The sequence below is a fragment of the Anarhichas minor genome, unplaced genomic scaffold (assembly GCF_050575085.1).
Source record: "Anarhichas minor isolate MPS153535 unplaced genomic scaffold, ASM5057508v1 ptg000033l, whole genome shotgun sequence".
Taxonomy (NCBI): Eukaryota; Metazoa; Chordata; class Actinopteri; order Perciformes; family Anarhichadidae; genus Anarhichas; species Anarhichas minor.
In genome coordinates this window covers 7,015,337-7,032,449 of record NW_027466479.1, presented here as the reverse complement: position 1 = coordinate 7,032,449, position 17,113 = coordinate 7,015,337, and the positions used below count along the sequence as shown (strand labels likewise).

The window sequence follows — 17,113 nt, the reverse complement described above, 5'->3', positions numbered from 1 at the left end:
AACCTCCGGGCGATGCCACATAAACAGCTTGTAACAGTGAGTGACAGACAAGGAGCCCATGTCTGCCCATCACATTGTGGCCAAAGGAGGGAAGGGGGGGGTAATTTTAACTTTGGCTCGTCCAAGTGTCCAGCACCTGTGCTGCGACTGTTTGCATGTCTTAGCCAAAGGTCAACGAGGAGCGACATGATCACAGAGTGCCATGCGGTGTTGTAGGAATTCAAACCAGGTCTTATAAGCGGACTGTGGACCAGATGACATGTTGTTATCACGGGGAGCAACAGACAGACAGTTGGGTTTTGAGGCTGCAGCTGCACTTCATCCCAGTGCATGAACTGGGATGACAGTCTTTAGTGGTGCACCTTATTTTCAAGTTTTGGATTAAATTCAACTAGCATCCAATACAGTATGAATATATATATATACAGTGTAGGTATAAGTACAAGTAATGGCAATAGTGAGACACTCTATACAGAGATAAGGGTATGATATGGATATACTGTATACACAATAGATCAGATATGGACAGTAGTATAAATGTACTATGACTGTGATGCAGGAAGTATGAGATTGTTACACCATGTTGACTTAAGACAGTGGATATAAAATATTACTGTACTACATCAATTACTTGTTCTACATGTATTATCATATTTTGTACCCTCTGGCTTTGTAATCTCTGAGTGTCTATATGTGTATAAGAGAGATTAAAAGTGGGGGTAAAGTGTTCAATAACGACTTGAACAATAAAGCTGTTGTGTATTAGAGAGGAGAATTGAGACGACACTCCAGACGCTGGTTGTTGAGGATTGATTTCCTCGTCACTATGTGGGATTAAAGGTTCTCTGACGGGGAACAGATGGTGCACAACTTAAAAAGACCTTTTATAGTCAGGGAAGCCAGCGATTCAGTTCGTACTCTTACTTGAAATGTCTTATTTTTTATATTTTGATTCAAAACATCTCACCAAAACTCGCCACACATCCCTCAGCCTTGAATATACACTGACGTAACGTCCCTATTGGAAGAAATTACTAAAAATGATTCTAACTCTCTAACAGGAAACATGTCAGTGAGATGAGACAGACTATAACTTTCGTAACTAAGTGTATTTGTGTTTTGGCCGAGGCCGAGTGGGCCCTGGTGTCCCGGGTGGAATCTGTCTCTGTGATAGGAGGCGTAACGTGGCTTTTAGTCTGATAAAAATAGTGCAGCACAGACCCTATGGACACCAACGGCAAGCTAAAAGACAGCTGTGTGTTTGACACACAAAAGACATTTCTAAAGCTGTGAAAAGTCAACGGGTCTTTTGTTTCAATGAACAATAACCCAAAAAGGAAAAGTCAGTGTGAGAGGATCCTGACAATTATTCTCATTTCACTTGTTTATTTACAGGAACAAACCCCATCAATATTTCTGTAAAGGTGTCACTGGTGTTCGAAGAAAAACAGCTTGAAACAGTTTTTCCTATCAGAAAACCACAAAGGAGGTACTGAAAAGCATGAAGACATAAAGAATGGCCCCTTACCACATATGAGTATGGAATAGATTCGTGCATGGCAGTATTAAAGTGGAAAACCAAAGTCATTTTGTCACATAAGTGCGCAGGAAGTTCTTAATTCTTTGATTACCAGGAACCAAATCTGAGATGTTAGCTGGTAATTTGGCACTTTGTTTGGGAATATGCGAATATGTGTCACTAATAAACAATACAAACTGATCTCATGGATGTTGATCCGGTAATAAACAAAGCGAAGTCTCTTTCCGCAACAGGATAACACTTCTGTGCTGCCCCACTGATGTAAACTCTAAGTAGGGATCCATCGAGGGAAACCTGTGATGCAGGTTATAAATACTTAAAGCAGAGCTTTCTCTCCTACATTTCAGTAGCAAATATTGCACTTTTCAATCCACTAGATTTATCTGACTTACTTTGCAGATTGAGATAATTAATACAAAATGTAAATCGACTAAATTATGATATATTGTTCTAGGTTAGGCTGCCTTGCAGTATATACACTAAGTAGTTAAAATTAGCTCCATCTTTACTGGCTGCAACATTAAAGTGATGAACACATTAATTCATCAATAATTATAACCCAGTAATAATACGATTCTGAAATGGGCCATTCTGCATAATGAGAAGACTACTTCTACTTTTGATATTTTAAATATAATTTGATGTCCACACTTTTACTGATCTGCTTCAGTAAAATGTTGAATGCAGTACTTTTACTTGTAACAGTGTTTTTACAAACAGATCTAAGTAGCGTACTTCTTCCACTAGCGCTGCATATTCCTAAAGTAGAGCATTTGTGTTTAATCAGTTACACAGAGAGGGGAGGAGAACGGGGGGCGTCAGGCATATTAATCCAGCTACGTACCTGTGCGACAGGTGTTACAGCCAGAACAATACTGCACCAGTTACTCCATCACACCCTCAGAGCAAAGTTGACCCTGCCTTTGCCCCATAGCTTCGCCTCCCGGACATCAACACTTCACGACACACAAACTCTCGCGCGATTAGGGCGTAGCAAATGTAGCATCGCGAGCTAACTGTGTCTCTCGATCGTTAGAGCGTGATGCCGCCAAAAACTTCCATTCAGCACATTTGAAAAACACATAGAAGCATCCGCAGATACATATAATGGCGCATGTCGCGGCAGTCCAGGCGCCTACCCTCTTCTAAGGGCGCAGTGCGTCTGTTTTGGTGGCCTAGTTGGCAACGATCCCGCTGCTAACAAGCTAGGTTGCTAACATCCGCTTACACTCGTAACGTTACAGTGAAACCACGGAGTAGAACCAGGAAGGAGGACCAGACGAGCAGCCTCCACGGTTAGCTACTCTAACGTTACTTCTACTAACATTTATTCATAAACACGAGCCTTGACCAGTCTTGTGAAAACGGGGAAAAGGTAATTGTAACTTAATTTTGTAGCTAAGTTGACAGTTGACGTCAGGAGCGTCCACTGCTTCGCTAATGGTAACGTTAAGCATGTTAACGGTGGCCCGTATCGATAGCTCTAGTCAATGATATTGGACTTCAGTGTTGATTACAGTGCCGTGTGGCCCCGCAGCTGCACGTTTAGCGAAGCTAGCTTCATGTATTTTACATTATTTTGTTTGTTGTTAGTTATATTTGCTGTTGATGTGGTGGACAGGTAATCTTATACGACGTCGTAGCCTTAAATGGTGATTATTAACGCAGTTAACTAACGTGAGCTAAACATACAACCAAAAGGATCGATTAACCATTAAACCCAGGGGCTTGTGTTCGTGACTTGTATATCCAGTCGCGGAAGAAGTATTCAGATATTTGTATTACATCAAAAGTAGCAATACTATACTGTAAGAAATACTGTTACAAGTAACGTGACGTTAAAAGGCACGCCTTCATAATCGTACTCCAATTGAAGTACAAAAAGCATCAAAATATATTTAAAGTAAAAGTACTCATTCTGCATAATGGATATTTCAGCATCATATATATTATCGTTTTCTGACTAGATTATAATTATTGATGTATTTAAGTACATTACTTCAATATTTTAGCTGGTAGATGAGGGTTTTTAATATACTACAGGGTAGCTTAATCCATAATAATACACCATCATTTATTAATTTGTACTAATGATTAGAATCTGCAAAGTAGTTAGTCCCCTTTGTTTTGAAATGCGTGCTGGGGAGTCACAGGCACAATGTTGGCTTCCAAAATGTGTAAAGTGCCATGAAATGCAACTACTCAAGTAAATTACAAGCAGCTCAACATTGTAATCAATTGCAGCACTTGAGTAATTGTACTTAGTTATAGTTACATTCCACCACTGGTAGTACATCTCCAATAGTATTAAACGGCTGTCTGATATTATTTCTTGGCCGCTACGTTTTATGATATAATTTACAAGGATCAAGATGGAAATACTATATTGTTTGCACATTTTAAAGAGCTTGACCTTAACTTTAGTGAATTACACCATTATTAAAAACAATCACTTAAACTAGACTTTATTTGCTTTTGACTGGAGCAACTCCAACCCTGTTTTTGGCTACTGCCCTGGGCCTTTCCAGTTCGCAAGTTTCACAGATATTTCCTCCACAGTTATATATATATATATATATATTATGTGTCCGTCTTTGGTTGGATGGTGCATACCCTTCTTTTAACATCAACCAGTCCAGCTTCTTCTCAGCTTTTTTTAAAGCATACATTATTTGATAGATAATATGAGTTAGAGCTACAGACACAAGAAAGTAAAGTGTTGCATATTTAAAATTATGCTTTATTCTAATAGTTGATAACCGGACTTAAAGCAGTACAGACTGTCAAAGATCTTTGCCAGTGATGAAATGGAAAAACCTGAAATTCTTCATGCTGCCTTTTAGTCTATTTTTTGTTTTGATGTCAAGGGGAGAGCTGTGCTTTGGGCGCACACCGTAGATAATGCGGTGAAAGTCAACTCACTCATGCACCTCCTTGTAATTATCATTCAGAGCGCCTAGCATGAGGTCTGCAGGGAAGAACCGATTCAGAGAGGATGCTATGAATATAAACTGTTAAAAAGACCTAATTGTCACCCATATTGCTTTGGCTATCATAAGGTCCCTCTGTGTGCTTTTAGGCTACTATCTTAGTTTTCACAGCTCTTGCATATTAAACTTGCTCGTTGAAACCTGCTTGTTGAGAATTTCAGCCATACAACTCACAACTATGACTTTACATTTGAAATGATTAGCATGAATGTCGTTTCTTGATGCGAGAGAGGGGTTTCCCTTATTTAACATGGGACTAAAGTGATTGAGGTAGCCTACCTAACAAGCAGGGCATGCAACGAGGTACCTTAATTATGTGTATTGAACGTTTGAGGTTCAGCAGAAGAGCAATGAGGACCTTTGGTGGTCGATAGTACCCTTGAGTGGCCTGCTTCAGATTTCTAGAGGCAGGGGAAACCTTGTAGCAACCATTCTTTTACACATAGCCACTGTTGTCTCTTCATACATAGAAAAAAAGAGCCATAGCATTCAGTGCATTTCATTGGGCTCTCAAAGGGAATCTTGAATAAAACGCAAGTGCTTCAGACTTTGATTTAACCAATGGAATAGTAGATTGACGTCATTAGTACGCTGCCTTTTTGTTTAGCACTAAGGAGTCACTGTTGTAGTAAAAGCAGCACTACCTGCTCCAGACCAGGGCCGCTGCTGTGCAAGAGACTCTGATCTCCATTTTGTAGAAAAGATGCATGAAGAGAAAACATATTTTAGGTAATTTGGAACATCTTGGCAAATAGGCATCAAGATATGCTGCAATTCTTTTTAGCATTTATATTTTTCTCCTTGCTAGAAACTATGTATGCATTTTTTTCTTAACGTATGTACACATAAAGAATATATTTTTTCTTTATCTCAAGGGTTGGGATGAAATAAGTGATGCCATGTTGCACATGGGGTTGTCATTTTCGGTTAGTGTTGATTCAATAGTTTGGTAAGGGGTCAATGTCACTTAACTGAAGCACTGTTTGTTTACTTCAAAGTTAGGGCTGGGCCATCAACGGAAAACATCCAGTGTTTGTTCTTTTGTGGTGACAAAACAAACAAGAAACATCGTACTTCACGGATCTAAGTTTTAAAACTTTATAACCGCATCTTGAATCTTTTTATGCCTTTTATTACATCGCAGTAGTAGAGTGACGATGATAAACGAGGGAGGGAGATTACTGAAAGTCTGGCCAGATTGTATCCAGAGATGTTGTTGTTCAGCGTCTTAACCCCGTAGCCCCCAACGAAGGACTATATATATTTGTAAGTATCACACGCAGCGCAAGCTCCTCACCATAGCCTCACTTCAATACAGTTACCCACAGAGCTGATTGTTGGTCGTAGGCTGTATCTTGTCATTGGAAGGGTCGTGCTTTTGTACAGCTGCACTGTTCAGGATGATTTGTTCTTGACGTTGAGCCAGACCTCGCTTCTTTTCAGCAGCAGCCTTGACATCGTGCTGCACAGAAGCTCAACCTGTTTCACATCGCTCATACTTGCTCTGATGTCATGCACACGCGCCGCACGAGATCGAGGCGGCCCAGGTTTTACTAGGGCCAAAATATAGTTGTAATGTGGTCTGCAAACTACAAGTATCTTACATATAGAACAGGATGTGTCTATTTCTGTAACTTCCTGTATGTTCTTAGAACCCACCCCCGGATTTGTTTGAATTCTTTTTTTCTTTTTCTTTGAAGGGCATAATTGCTTAACGTTGTATCGGTTTCATTCCCCTTGTGAATATTCAGTAAAACCAATCAAATTAACTTGTTTTCTTGTTTTGTTTTTAAGGAAAAGAACAGTTGGACTGGTCTGAGTGCAAAGATGTCGAAGGCTCCGGATTCCCCAGCTCGGTCCCGCTCCAGATCGAGGTCCAAATCCAGGTCTTACTCCAGGTCTCACTCTCGGAGCCGCTCCCGCTCAAGATCCAGAAAACGTCGCTATAGGTAAATCCAGTTTTTGAGTTTCTGACATTAACCTACACCATTGTCTTTTTTTAAGTGTATGTGGTTAATATTCAGCAGCGTTCCACTCATATTTAAAACGTAGTTTTTAAACAACATTTTGCACAGTGATGACAGCTACTATTACAGTTTTATTACATGAATGTAATTAACTACTGTTAGTATTTATATACTTTTACTTAGTGAAAGTGGGGGCTATTTTGGGGGTGTTTGAATTGATATTACAAATGGGTGTCTTCATAGATTGTATGATATGCAGGATGTGGTTCAGAATCAACAACACAAATATCAGCAGTAGTGCACTGGTGTAAAAATATCTGGCTCTGTTTGTAGGAGAGTACAGAGCAATAAGGAAACAGCCTGCTCAAGTTTCAGTTGTGTGTTTACTCACCATTTATTTCTTCATGACACTGAAGTGAAATCACTTCTCTGACACAGCACTCCTGTGCTGTTTGCAACAAATGGAACAAAACAGATGACATGTCTGGTTCTGCTGCATAAATTTGAATTCTTTATTTAAAACTGTCCACCATTAGTCCGACCATGTCTATATGTCCATCAAGGACGTACCAGATACACACTTGATATTGTGAACTAGAAGTTATTTCCTTATTGCTCTTCTCTTACCGGGCCTCACTCGTTCTATGTTTGTGCTTAATTTGCATAAATGTGTTTCCTGTGTGAGAGAAAAGGCCGACAGAGCCTCAAGCTGTTTGCATCGGCTCGTCTTCTTTCTTGTAAGGGAATCTGCAGTCATCTATTTGTGAGATGTGCTACAGTTTTAAGATGGCAACCCATATGCCCAATATGATGTGTTTATTTATGTAGTGTTTCAAGTGAGGGAGTGCTTCCCACGCTGGCTGCCTTCTTGTTGTTGTCGGTCCATGTTTGTGTTTGGAGGTCGGGGGTTAACACGCTTTCACAGACAACTGTCTGTTTCACAGACAGTCCACAGTTGTTGGACTGGATGTTTTTTCTGTGAAAAGAGCATTGCTACACTGCAGGTCAATGATTGTCAAACGGAAAAAGGAGTAGAGAGCGAGTGCTCTTGGCCTTGTTGTTCCTCCCTCCCCCTCCACTGCCTCCTCCCTCTGTGGATTAGAGCAGGTTGCGTCCTGGGTGTCTAACACATAAATTAAAGCCACACAGACCGTCCTGCTTGTGGGACGACACTGTCTTTTGTCCAGGACTGCTCTGCTCCGATGAAAAGGTACAAGGGTTAAATATGTAGCTGGCATGTAGTTGTAAACGTAATGTTTTTGTCTGTGGCTTTACAAGCCATCGTGACAGGTGTGGTGTTAATATTGTGTCAGTCACATTTCTCATATCCCTGAATTTACAATTTACATTACGTCTGTCATGTGTTTTGTCTTCTAGTTTAAATTCCTCTGTTGTATTGTTCCCACTTTAGAGTTATGCTAAAAGCGGTTTAAGAAATGATTCTTGGCACAGGAGACCGTTGTGTGATATTCTGTATGCAAGTTAAGTTTTTGTTTACATTTGTGCCTCTTGGAGGGAATGACGGAGACCACACGGTGCTCATTGGAGCTACTTCCCAGCCGTCACTGAGCTTACATCGCCCCCTGTTGACAGTGGGCAGTAGTAGGCCTCTGTCTCCTGTCAAGGTTACCCAGTACACAGCTTCGGGACCTCCAGGGGCCATTGTGTACACCTGGGGCTCTATAAAACAGGAGGAATCTCAGATAAATGAGTTTTGAGAAGTTGTCATAGTATAAGTGTTATCGGCCCTATCTTTTAACACCGTCTCTTGTAAATGCACACGATATTATAGGGCTGCAATAATTATAATTTTCCAATAAGCTTCTGATTATTTTTCTGGATTTGTGAAAAAATTTAATGAGTTGTCAAACCCAAAAGAGATGTCCTCAAATTGCTTAATTTATCCAAGCAACAGTTAAAACACAGAGGTGTTGCATCTTTATTAATATGGAAGACAAAGAAGACAAATAAATACTTACGTTTGAAACGTTGGAATCAGTGAACGTCTGACATTTTTGCTTAATGACAAACAATTAATCGATCATTTAAGTAGTTGCCTGATGAATGTTCTGTCAATAGACTAATCACATTATTTATTTCAGGTTTAATAACAAGAAAGAAACTGGACAATAAATCTTCTAAATCACATTTATTTTTTGAATGTTTGCATAAATAAATCCTTTGGGATCATGTCGGGTTGGTGTGGATGGTAGTAGAATGATTTAAACCATGCACTCATGTTCCGTTTGAATACTGTTGTACAGCTACACTCCTTTTTGTCTTTTACAGCTGGCTCTGAATTAGGCAATTGCATTTTATTTTCAAAAGACAAAGAAAAAGTCCAGAAGGCTTTTTGGAAGGGAACACAAAAGTAAAAAAAAGAAGGTCCAAGGCCCTCTTCTGGTAAAAAGTTAAGAAGCCTTTCATCAGATGGCTATTTCATGGTGAACTTCTAAAAACAAACATAGACAACGATCGTACACGTTCAGATAGAGCTGGGTTATTAAACACGCTTGGCGGCACAAACAACCTTCTCCAGGGTGCAGCCCTCAGCACACAAGAAATACAAGACGATCGCAAACACCTGAGCAAGAAGCCAATAAACCCTCAGGTGACAAGTTAAGATCACTTTCAAGAGGGCCGGTTCACTACAGGCGACATCCTGAAGGAGGCTGTTTGTGCCACCATGTGTGGGTTGTAACCTAGCATGTTAACATGTACATGTATGTATTTAGAATTCCACCATGAAATCTGTTTAAAGGCTTTTAAATGCGCAGCTTTTAAATGCGCGGCTTAAATGTGCGGACTGCGTGGCTTTTGACTTGCAAGGTTGATATTTGTGTTCGGCTACAACACATGCTATTCCCCGAATAACATACATTTTCTTCTGTCTTTCTCTCCCTCTTCCAGCTCCAGGTCTCGCTCCCGCTCTCGCTCACACTCTCCGTCCTACAGAAACTATCCTTCCAGGGACTATCAGAACAACAGAGGAGGGTTCCGAGGCTACAACCGAGGCTTCCGGAGGCCCTACCACTACCGTGCCAGAAACCGAGGCTATTACCCACGCAGCCATTACCAGAACAGGGGAGGAGGTGGCTACGGCTATAAGTCCAACTGGCAGGGCGGTGGCGGTGGTGGTGGTGGTGGCGGCGGCGGTGGCGGTGGTGGTGGTGGCGGCAGCGGCGGTGGCGGTGGAGGCTGGCACGATCGCCACCACGACCAGGACCACCATGCGCACAGCCCCAGGAGGGGCCGCTCACGCTCCCGCACGCCCAAGAAGCGCTCGGGCAGCCGGAGCCGCTCCCACTACTCCGACCGCTCGTCCTCGCGGGGATCTCGGCGCTCCAAGCACTCCAGCTACTCCTCGCGGTCCCGGTCCTCGTCGCCACATCATCGCAGCAGCAAGGGCAAGCCCGGCTCCAAGGATGCTAAGGACAAGCTAGAAAGTCAGGGAGAGAAATCGGGTCTGGCAGCAGACGGCAGTGCCATCGAGAAGGCATCCGGAGGTAAATGGATTGACTATGACGCCAGTCCTAAACGAATCAGCCCAGACATTAAGAAAGAAGGTGGCCCCACTGGTCCTGACAGCAAAGCGCCCGCGACTGGTGGTCCTATGTGGAAAACCATCGGCACCGTGTCCCCTCCAGCAAAGAGCCCCACGAAGTCCGGACAAACGGCCTCCTTCAGCGGCTTTGGGTTCTTCTCGAAGGAAGAGGCCAAATGTGAAGATAAGACTGTGATCTCGGCTGCCTTCAAAAAGTAGGTCTAGTCTGTTTGTAGTTCTTTGAATGTAGTTACATGGTGTTCTTTTCTATTCTTACCTTATCTTTCTTTCAAACACGTCTAGCCTTTTTTTTCAAAGTTCCCTGGAGGAATACAGGTTAAAAAGGAAAACGTAAAACTCCAGATTTTAAGTGCATTGAGAATGTAGCTGGCCGTTGATGAAGTTGTGTGAAATCCCACTTACTTAGGACGGTGGTGGTTACGTGAGTATGCTTATCTCAATGCGAGTCCTACAACGAGCGTCGCAGGTACTAAAGCTCAGTCTGGTTCTCTGTTTCAGGTTCTTGGCCGAGAACAAAAACAAAAAGCAGGCTGCTGAAAAGGAGAACGGTCGCGATAAAGAGCAGAGCACCACAGACCGAGAGCTAGAGAAAGGAGGCAAGTCTGGAGACCTTTTCAACATCTCGTCCACTTCTTTAAGCGACTCCAAGGAGGACAAGACCCTGCCTTTCTTCGACGCCGGAGAAGAGGAGTTCCTCAAGTCGCACGGGCTGAAAGAGAGGGACATTGATGAGGACGGGGAGGTCAAAACCACCCTCACCGCTCGGGACATTTTCGGGAAGTGGGGGGACGAGCCGAGCTATTCCACGTCCTACCCGTCGGTTAAGGAGAAGAGCCGCAGAGATGCTGAAGAGGCAGAGCCCCTTGAACACATGGAGGAGGAGTTCTACCGAGGCCGCAAGCACAGCTCCAAGAAGGAGGAGAAGTCCAAGAAGAAGGAGAAGAAAGACAAGGAGAAGTCCAGAAGGAGTCTGTCCCCTCCCGCAACTTCCAGAGAGAAGGAGCGCCCGCTGTTTCCCGGAGCTTTCCCTCGGCGCGAGGAGTCACCCGTGCGACACCTGTCTGCGTCAAGGGACAACTTTGAACACAAAATCGGTTCTGTAGATGAAATGCCCAGGTATTTATAACCGTTCATGCAATATTAGCATATTGGCCGGAACATAAGACCTCTCCTTTTCCAACAAACAGAGGGGACAATTTCAACAGATACTCGTCTTTGTCTTTGCCCCCATTTGTCTCATACAAGGGAAACGTGACACACTCATAGAATGTAAATCCCACATGTGAAGAGCTTTTACATGAATCACATCCTCCCATAGCGGTCAGGATGATTTTCTCCGGCTTTAATCTGAGTTTGCCATCATGACCTTGTGTTGCTCTGGTAATTCTTGGCATTACAGATGATTCAATTCAAGTTTTGAATGTGGAAATTACAATTTTCATACGAAAACAGGTGTTTGGGGAAAGCCACTTTGTATGTTCGAATTACGGCCGACTCATCCTGTATTTGGGCCGATACGGTAGATGTTTTTACGTCTCAATGTTCCTCTTCTGTTCCCTCAGCTCCTCCCTGTCTAAAGAGCGCCTCGTGCCCCGAGAGCTGCAGAATCCCACGAAGAAAGATCCGGAGTTCCGTTCCATTTTCCAGCACGTTCAGTCGCCACAGCTCCGTCGCAGCCCCTCTGAGCTGTTTGCTCAGCACATAGTCTCAATCGTGCACTACATCAAAGGTAAAGTGGGATCTGTGCTGGCTTGTGTCCCTGCAGACTCGAGATGACAAGATGACGGGAGTTTGGACAGTCGATGAGATCCACCGGACATTTCGTTACTTGATTATATGTTATATGTTCAATCAGCCGGCGCCGCTGTATCTTGGAATAACAGTTTGTTGTTCTTTATTCGCAGCGCAACACTTCCAATCGTCAGACATGACTTTAAGTGAGCGGTTTGCCATGTACCAAAGAAAAGCCGCAGAGGTAGAAATGATGAAGCCAAGGAAGAGCCCAGAAATCCACAGGTACCTCAACGTCTAACTATCCGATCTGAGGTGATTTCAGCTTCTAAAAATGCTAATCTGTTATTGACATCAGCGGTTTCTCCTCCTCTCCCAGGAGAATCGATGTTTCCCCCAGTGCTTTTAAGAGGCACTCTCACCTGTTTGAGGATATGGAGGAGACCAGCTACAAGGTGACCTGCCATTTTGAAATTTGACGTATTTGGAACAAGCAAAATTTTGAGACGACCCAAAAGCAGCAGTGTTCAGCTTTGTGCTTTTCTTTCAAAGGATGCATATTTCTAAATCAAAAGAGCCCAATTGTGTTTTGTAAGTGCCGAGCAAGCCCCCCCAGCCTATGAGATATGGTTATTGATTGGGTATGCCCGAGCAAAGGCTAAAAGGAAGTGAATTAAGATCCCGAGTCCAAGCCTCTCAAGGGACGCTTATCAGTGCCTTTACCTTGTAAGTATTCTTCTTGAAAGAAAAAAAATCAAGCTACAAAAAAAACCTGTAAAATTGAATTTGTTTTCTTAAGCTACATGCATGCTGCTGGTTTCCACCAATACTTTTATATTATATTGTGAAAAGTCATTTCTTAGGAATATTTAGTATTACTCTGTCTTAACCACTAGAGGGAACACAATACTTCATACATGTTCACCTTTACTTGTAATGCAGTCATTTCATTTCAGTTTTGTAGCATTTCTGAATCTGTCCACAAGTCTTACAAACAGCTGGTTTCTTGGCTAATAAACACGCATTCCTGCAGGATCCAAGTAAAAAGTTCAAAGGCGACGTGATGGACCTTCGCCTGGATATTGAAAGGCGTAAGAGGTTTGCCGGGAAGGACTCCAAGCGCGAGGGAGGCAGGAGCCCCGGAGGCTCCCGAGGAGCGAGCAGAGAGAAGTCCTCTGAGAAATCTGGGAAACACCACAAGAAATCCAAGTAGGTTCAGTCTGTTGTCTCCGTCCGTCCCCCTACAGAGTCCTTCACATCAACAACAAGGCCACAGGGCACACAATGGTTGGAGAAGTGGTTACTATTGTTGCCATGTTGCCATGTTGGGGGATTTACAGCAGCAGAGCAGGATAAACTATTCCCTTCTTCTTTTTTTTCGCCCACACTCATAATTCAATTTGAACACCGTACCACGAATATGTGGGCACAGTCTGCTTTGTTCTCATCCAGTTCTACAGTACATTTCTTAACTAGCCCAAAATAGTCAGGCGCTATGATTTGAGACAACTGCCATTGCTTTCCTCCAACTACCTCAGAATTATAGCCTTCTCTGTGTTTTGAGAAAAGGGAAAACTGTAAAAATCGAGTTATTAATCAGAAGTAAGAAATGTGTAAAATATATCTGTTTTAAGATGAAAAGAGCTTTGGAGTGGTTGGAGAATGGAATGAGCAAATAATAGACTTAAGATTGTGTAAATGTTCAAGCTTAATATGAAGCAGCAGGAAAAGTTGAATAAGCATTCATTTAATATCAAACATCCGGCACTTTAAAAACAAATCTATATACCGTATTTTCCGCACTATAAAGCGCACCGGATTATAAGGCGCACCTTCAATGAATGGCCTATGTTAGAACTGTTTTTATATATAGGGCGCACCGGATTATAAGGCGCATAGAATAGAATAGCGTCGTAAGCGTGTCTCTTGAAAGGTGCCATTTTGGGGTCTTTATACACACAAGTGGTGTTGGACTAGGAGTAAGCACAGTACCGGTGTTTACCGCGGTGCGGCTTTGTAGTTTACCAGTCGTACTGAAACATTTTGACAGAGCGCCGTGTACAACCAGTATGGATCAACCAATTAACCAATTGATCCATATATAAGGCGCTCCGGATTACAAGGCGCACTGTCGTTTTTTGAGAAAATTAAAGGCTTTTAAGTGCGCCTTATAGTGCGGAAAATACGGTACTGCTTGAGGCTGTTTTTTCTGTCTTTTCCTTAACACTTTGGCTGCATGTGTTCACATTGCAGCTTTGGTTAAATATTAGGGGAGGGGCTTGTGCAAAAATGTAATGCACATCTTTCTTAACTGAAACTGTAGGCGGTTGTGTTTTGTTGTGGAGGAATATGTGAAAACGTGAGTCATGTCAACCACTCTCCAAACCTTCCACAACCTGCTCATCTTACCTTCAAACTGTTTTGACACATTCTTTTCTTTAAATGAGACTCGCATCCAACCTTGACGTTCTGTGCTCGCAGGAAGGGTAAGAAGAAGCGTGAGCGCTCTCCGTCCTCCTCGTCCTCCTCCTCCTCTCCGTCCCCCTACCCTCCGCCTTACAGGGGCAAGGAGTTCATGGGAGGAGAAGGGATGGAGCACTCGGAGGAGGGCTACGGTCGCTACCCTCCACGCGACTACAGCGGGCCCGGAGACAGAGGCCACTATGAAGGCCACAGCGCGGAGAGAGGCCGAGGCCGTGGATTTGTAAGTTCCTGTCTTTGTTGGTCTCTCCTGCTGCATTGGTGTTCTTTTGTCACTGACGTACTGACATCTCATCTTCTTGCAATTCTTTGTCCTAATGGCGTCACAGTAGACTACGCTTCTCTGCTCTGTTCCTTCCTCCTAATGCTAAGGAACATAATGTGGATGATGATGATGATGATGATGATAATGATGATGACACTCTCTCATACATATTCCATGCACTACCTGATTTTTATTAAGGTAAAGTGGCGTAAATCAGTGGAACTTCACCTCATCACTAAAACAAATGCCTGATTTCCATCAGTATGGCTTTTTATCTGTGTGTTCTGTCGTTCTCATCGTCCCTGGGTCGATTTCTTTTACTTATTTTTACTCTGACTTGGACCAAAAATATCAAATATAAATAATAATAAAATATTCGTCCATCTTATTGTAGAAAATGTGTCTGTCCCTTGACTGCAAGTTTGAATCCACCTTGTTGTTTTGATTTCAGTTCCCCAGAGTCAGAGGGAGAGGGTGGAGCAGGGGAAATTATCCAGGCAACAACAACAACAACAACAACAGCAGCAGCAATGGAAACCCTGCAAATGTAAATCCCGCAGTGCGCCCTCCAGAGGAGGAATGGGACCCTGAATACACTCCCAAGAGCAGGAAGTATTACCTGGTGAGCCTTTGGAGCTGCTAATTGATTTAGTGGCATGACAAGGCTCTCACAACATGGCCCTTTTTCACAGACATTATGGCATGTCAGAGTAGAAATAATGTCATTAAATGGTAGAATGAATAATGGCTAAATTTAGTTAGGCTGCTGTACACGCTGCAGTTTTGGGGTTGAGTTGAGTCTTGGGGAGGCGGGGCTAGACCAGCCCGCCAGTTTTAATATTCCTGCTGTGTAAAGGACGTCGGAGTTGACCTTTTTAACGTTGCCTGTGTGCCCTTCCAGCATGATGACCGTGACGGCGAGAAAACCTGGGTGGACAGCCGCGGAAGAGGCCGCGGTTCCTTCCCGCCCCGCCGGGGGCGCTTCGTCTACCGCAAGGGGGGCAGTAGCCCGAAGTGGACCCACGACATGTTCCAGGGAGGACAGGAGGGGGAGCTGGGAGACGACTCCGCGGAAGTAGAGCGTAAAGACACCAAGGGCCCCGGAGACGCCTCCGCCCAGAAGCAGTAGAGCAGCTCGCTCCGTCATCTCCTGCATATTCAGCGGCGTAGCGGTCACGGGGTCGTTCTTCTTTATTTTCCCCTCCAGGTCATGTCGTCATTGATAGTTAAAAAAAAAAAAAAATGTGTTCAGTGAGTTTGAGCCTTCTCACGGTTTAGGTGAAGAAAGAACTGACTTGAATGAGGAGCAGCACTCTGTTACGTTTTGTATGTGAGGTTAGCTTCATTTCAGAGTGTTTTTATGTAAAGGTTTTGTTTTTTTTCCGCAGCCGGTTGACTCAATTGTATCGTTTTAAGGGAGAAAATACTGAGGCAACAAAGATCCTTTGAAAATATGACAAAATGCATTTGTGCCTTAGAAATGACATATAGCTAATAATACGTGTGTAATCTGTTGGAGGGTACAGCCCCGGCTACGAGAGGTACAACTCCACCTGTTTCAGTGTAGGAAGGTATTAGATGATTGACACCTTCTCGTTCTTTCTTTCTCTGTTTTTTTGGGGCTGTGATAAATCTTTGATGTTACTGCATGACGCGTTCGATTCATACCTCGCTCCTCGGGACCAATCGGTAGTGGGCTCAGGGCTCACAATCGTCAAATTATCAGACATGAAAACAATTTTGATTTTCCCCCCCCACCCATCCGAACGATCGATGTTTGTCATTTATATTATCCAGGCTTTTTCATGTAGTGCCACTTCACCTGTATTTCTCATTAGGAAGTGAAGACATTTTTATGTGTGTGTTCCAGTATATTCTCATTGATTGTGGGTGTTTTCTGTTTAAAAGACGTGTAAATTGTAAAGAATTTGGCACCAAAATCCCCTGATTTTTGCTTTAGACAGATGAACATATAGGTTTTCTGCCTCTGTCATATCAATTTAGGTAAGTGGCTACCTCTTGTTTAGATTTTTAATCAAAAAAAAAAAGAATAGTTATTACAAAAAGTTATTAAGTGTATAGAATTATAAGACCTAAATTATTGTAATCTCAACATCCGGGGGAAAGGAGAACATACAAACTGAATACAGTTCATTTTTTTAAATACAACAGTTGCAGTAAATCCTCTCGCATAAAAAATAAATAAAAATAAGACAGTTTAGACTCCAGTCAGAGAACCTAAACATGAAAAAGTGAAGAGATATTGACAAAACCTTTTGTCAAAGGCATCGATGAAAGTGTGTTTTTAAGAGGAATTGACGTGACCTAGTTTCTCACTGTGCTGCTTGGTCCCACTTTTGACTGTACATACTGCATGTACTAAACACAACTGTAGGACTTTTTCTTTTTGTTTAATCTGAAGCTGAATACTTTTGTACTGTTCTCAAGAGCTTTGGAGTTCTTTGTCTTTTAATTTTCAATAAATTTTTCTTTGATTCAGGGCAACTCTGAGTGTGATTGTTGAGGTCTACAACTGAACCTTCTGTAGAAGTGTCGGACAGCTCACTGTGTTAA

The 17,113-nt window shown here is 42.8% G+C and overlaps 1 protein-coding gene across 6 annotated transcripts; it reads left to right on the top strand.

The window, feature by feature from the left end:
* The first annotated feature begins 2,529 nt into the window (after nucleotides 1–2,529).
* thrap3b (thyroid hormone receptor associated protein 3b) lies at nucleotides 2,530–17,044 on the top strand. Of its 6 annotated transcripts, none has more exons than XM_076105571.1 (11): nucleotides 2,530–2,835; nucleotides 6,325–6,479; nucleotides 9,408–10,256; nucleotides 10,561–11,178; nucleotides 11,625–11,791; nucleotides 11,967–12,078; nucleotides 12,173–12,248; nucleotides 12,827–13,002; nucleotides 14,275–14,497; nucleotides 14,647–14,737; nucleotides 14,991–15,130. In XM_076105571.1, exons 2-10 carry the CDS (start codon nucleotides 6,358–6,360, stop codon nucleotides 14,734–14,736), a joined length of 2,433 nt encoding a protein of 810 aa, XP_075961686.1. In that variant the 5' UTR covers nucleotides 2,530–2,835; nucleotides 6,325–6,357; the 3' UTR covers nucleotide 14,737; nucleotides 14,991–15,130. The 6 variants fall into 6 exon arrangements, with proteins under 6 accessions (XP_075961686.1, XP_075961687.1, XP_075961684.1 ...); XM_076105569.1 differs by lacking the exon at nucleotides 14,647–14,737 and adding an exon at nucleotides 15,441–17,044 and having other exon boundaries at nucleotides 2,532–2,835; nucleotides 14,991–15,086; XM_076105567.1 differs by lacking the exon at nucleotides 14,647–14,737 and adding an exon at nucleotides 15,441–17,044 and having other exon boundaries at nucleotides 2,533–2,835; nucleotides 14,991–15,161.
* The last annotated feature ends 69 nt before the right edge of the window (nucleotides 17,045–17,113 follow it).

Coding starts and splice junctions, on each gene's coding strand:
- thrap3b (XM_076105567.1), top strand. CDS start 6,358: ATGTCGAAGGCTCCGGATTCCCCAGCTCGGTCCCGCTCCAGATCGAGG. Junction 10,257..10,560: donor ATCTCGGCTGCCTTCAAAAA/GTAGGTCTAGTC, acceptor TCTCTGTTTCAG/GTTCTTGGCCGAGAACAAAA. Junction 11,179..11,624: donor TCTGTAGATGAAATGCCCAG/GTATTTATAACC, acceptor CTGTTCCCTCAG/CTCCTCCCTGTCTAAAGAGC.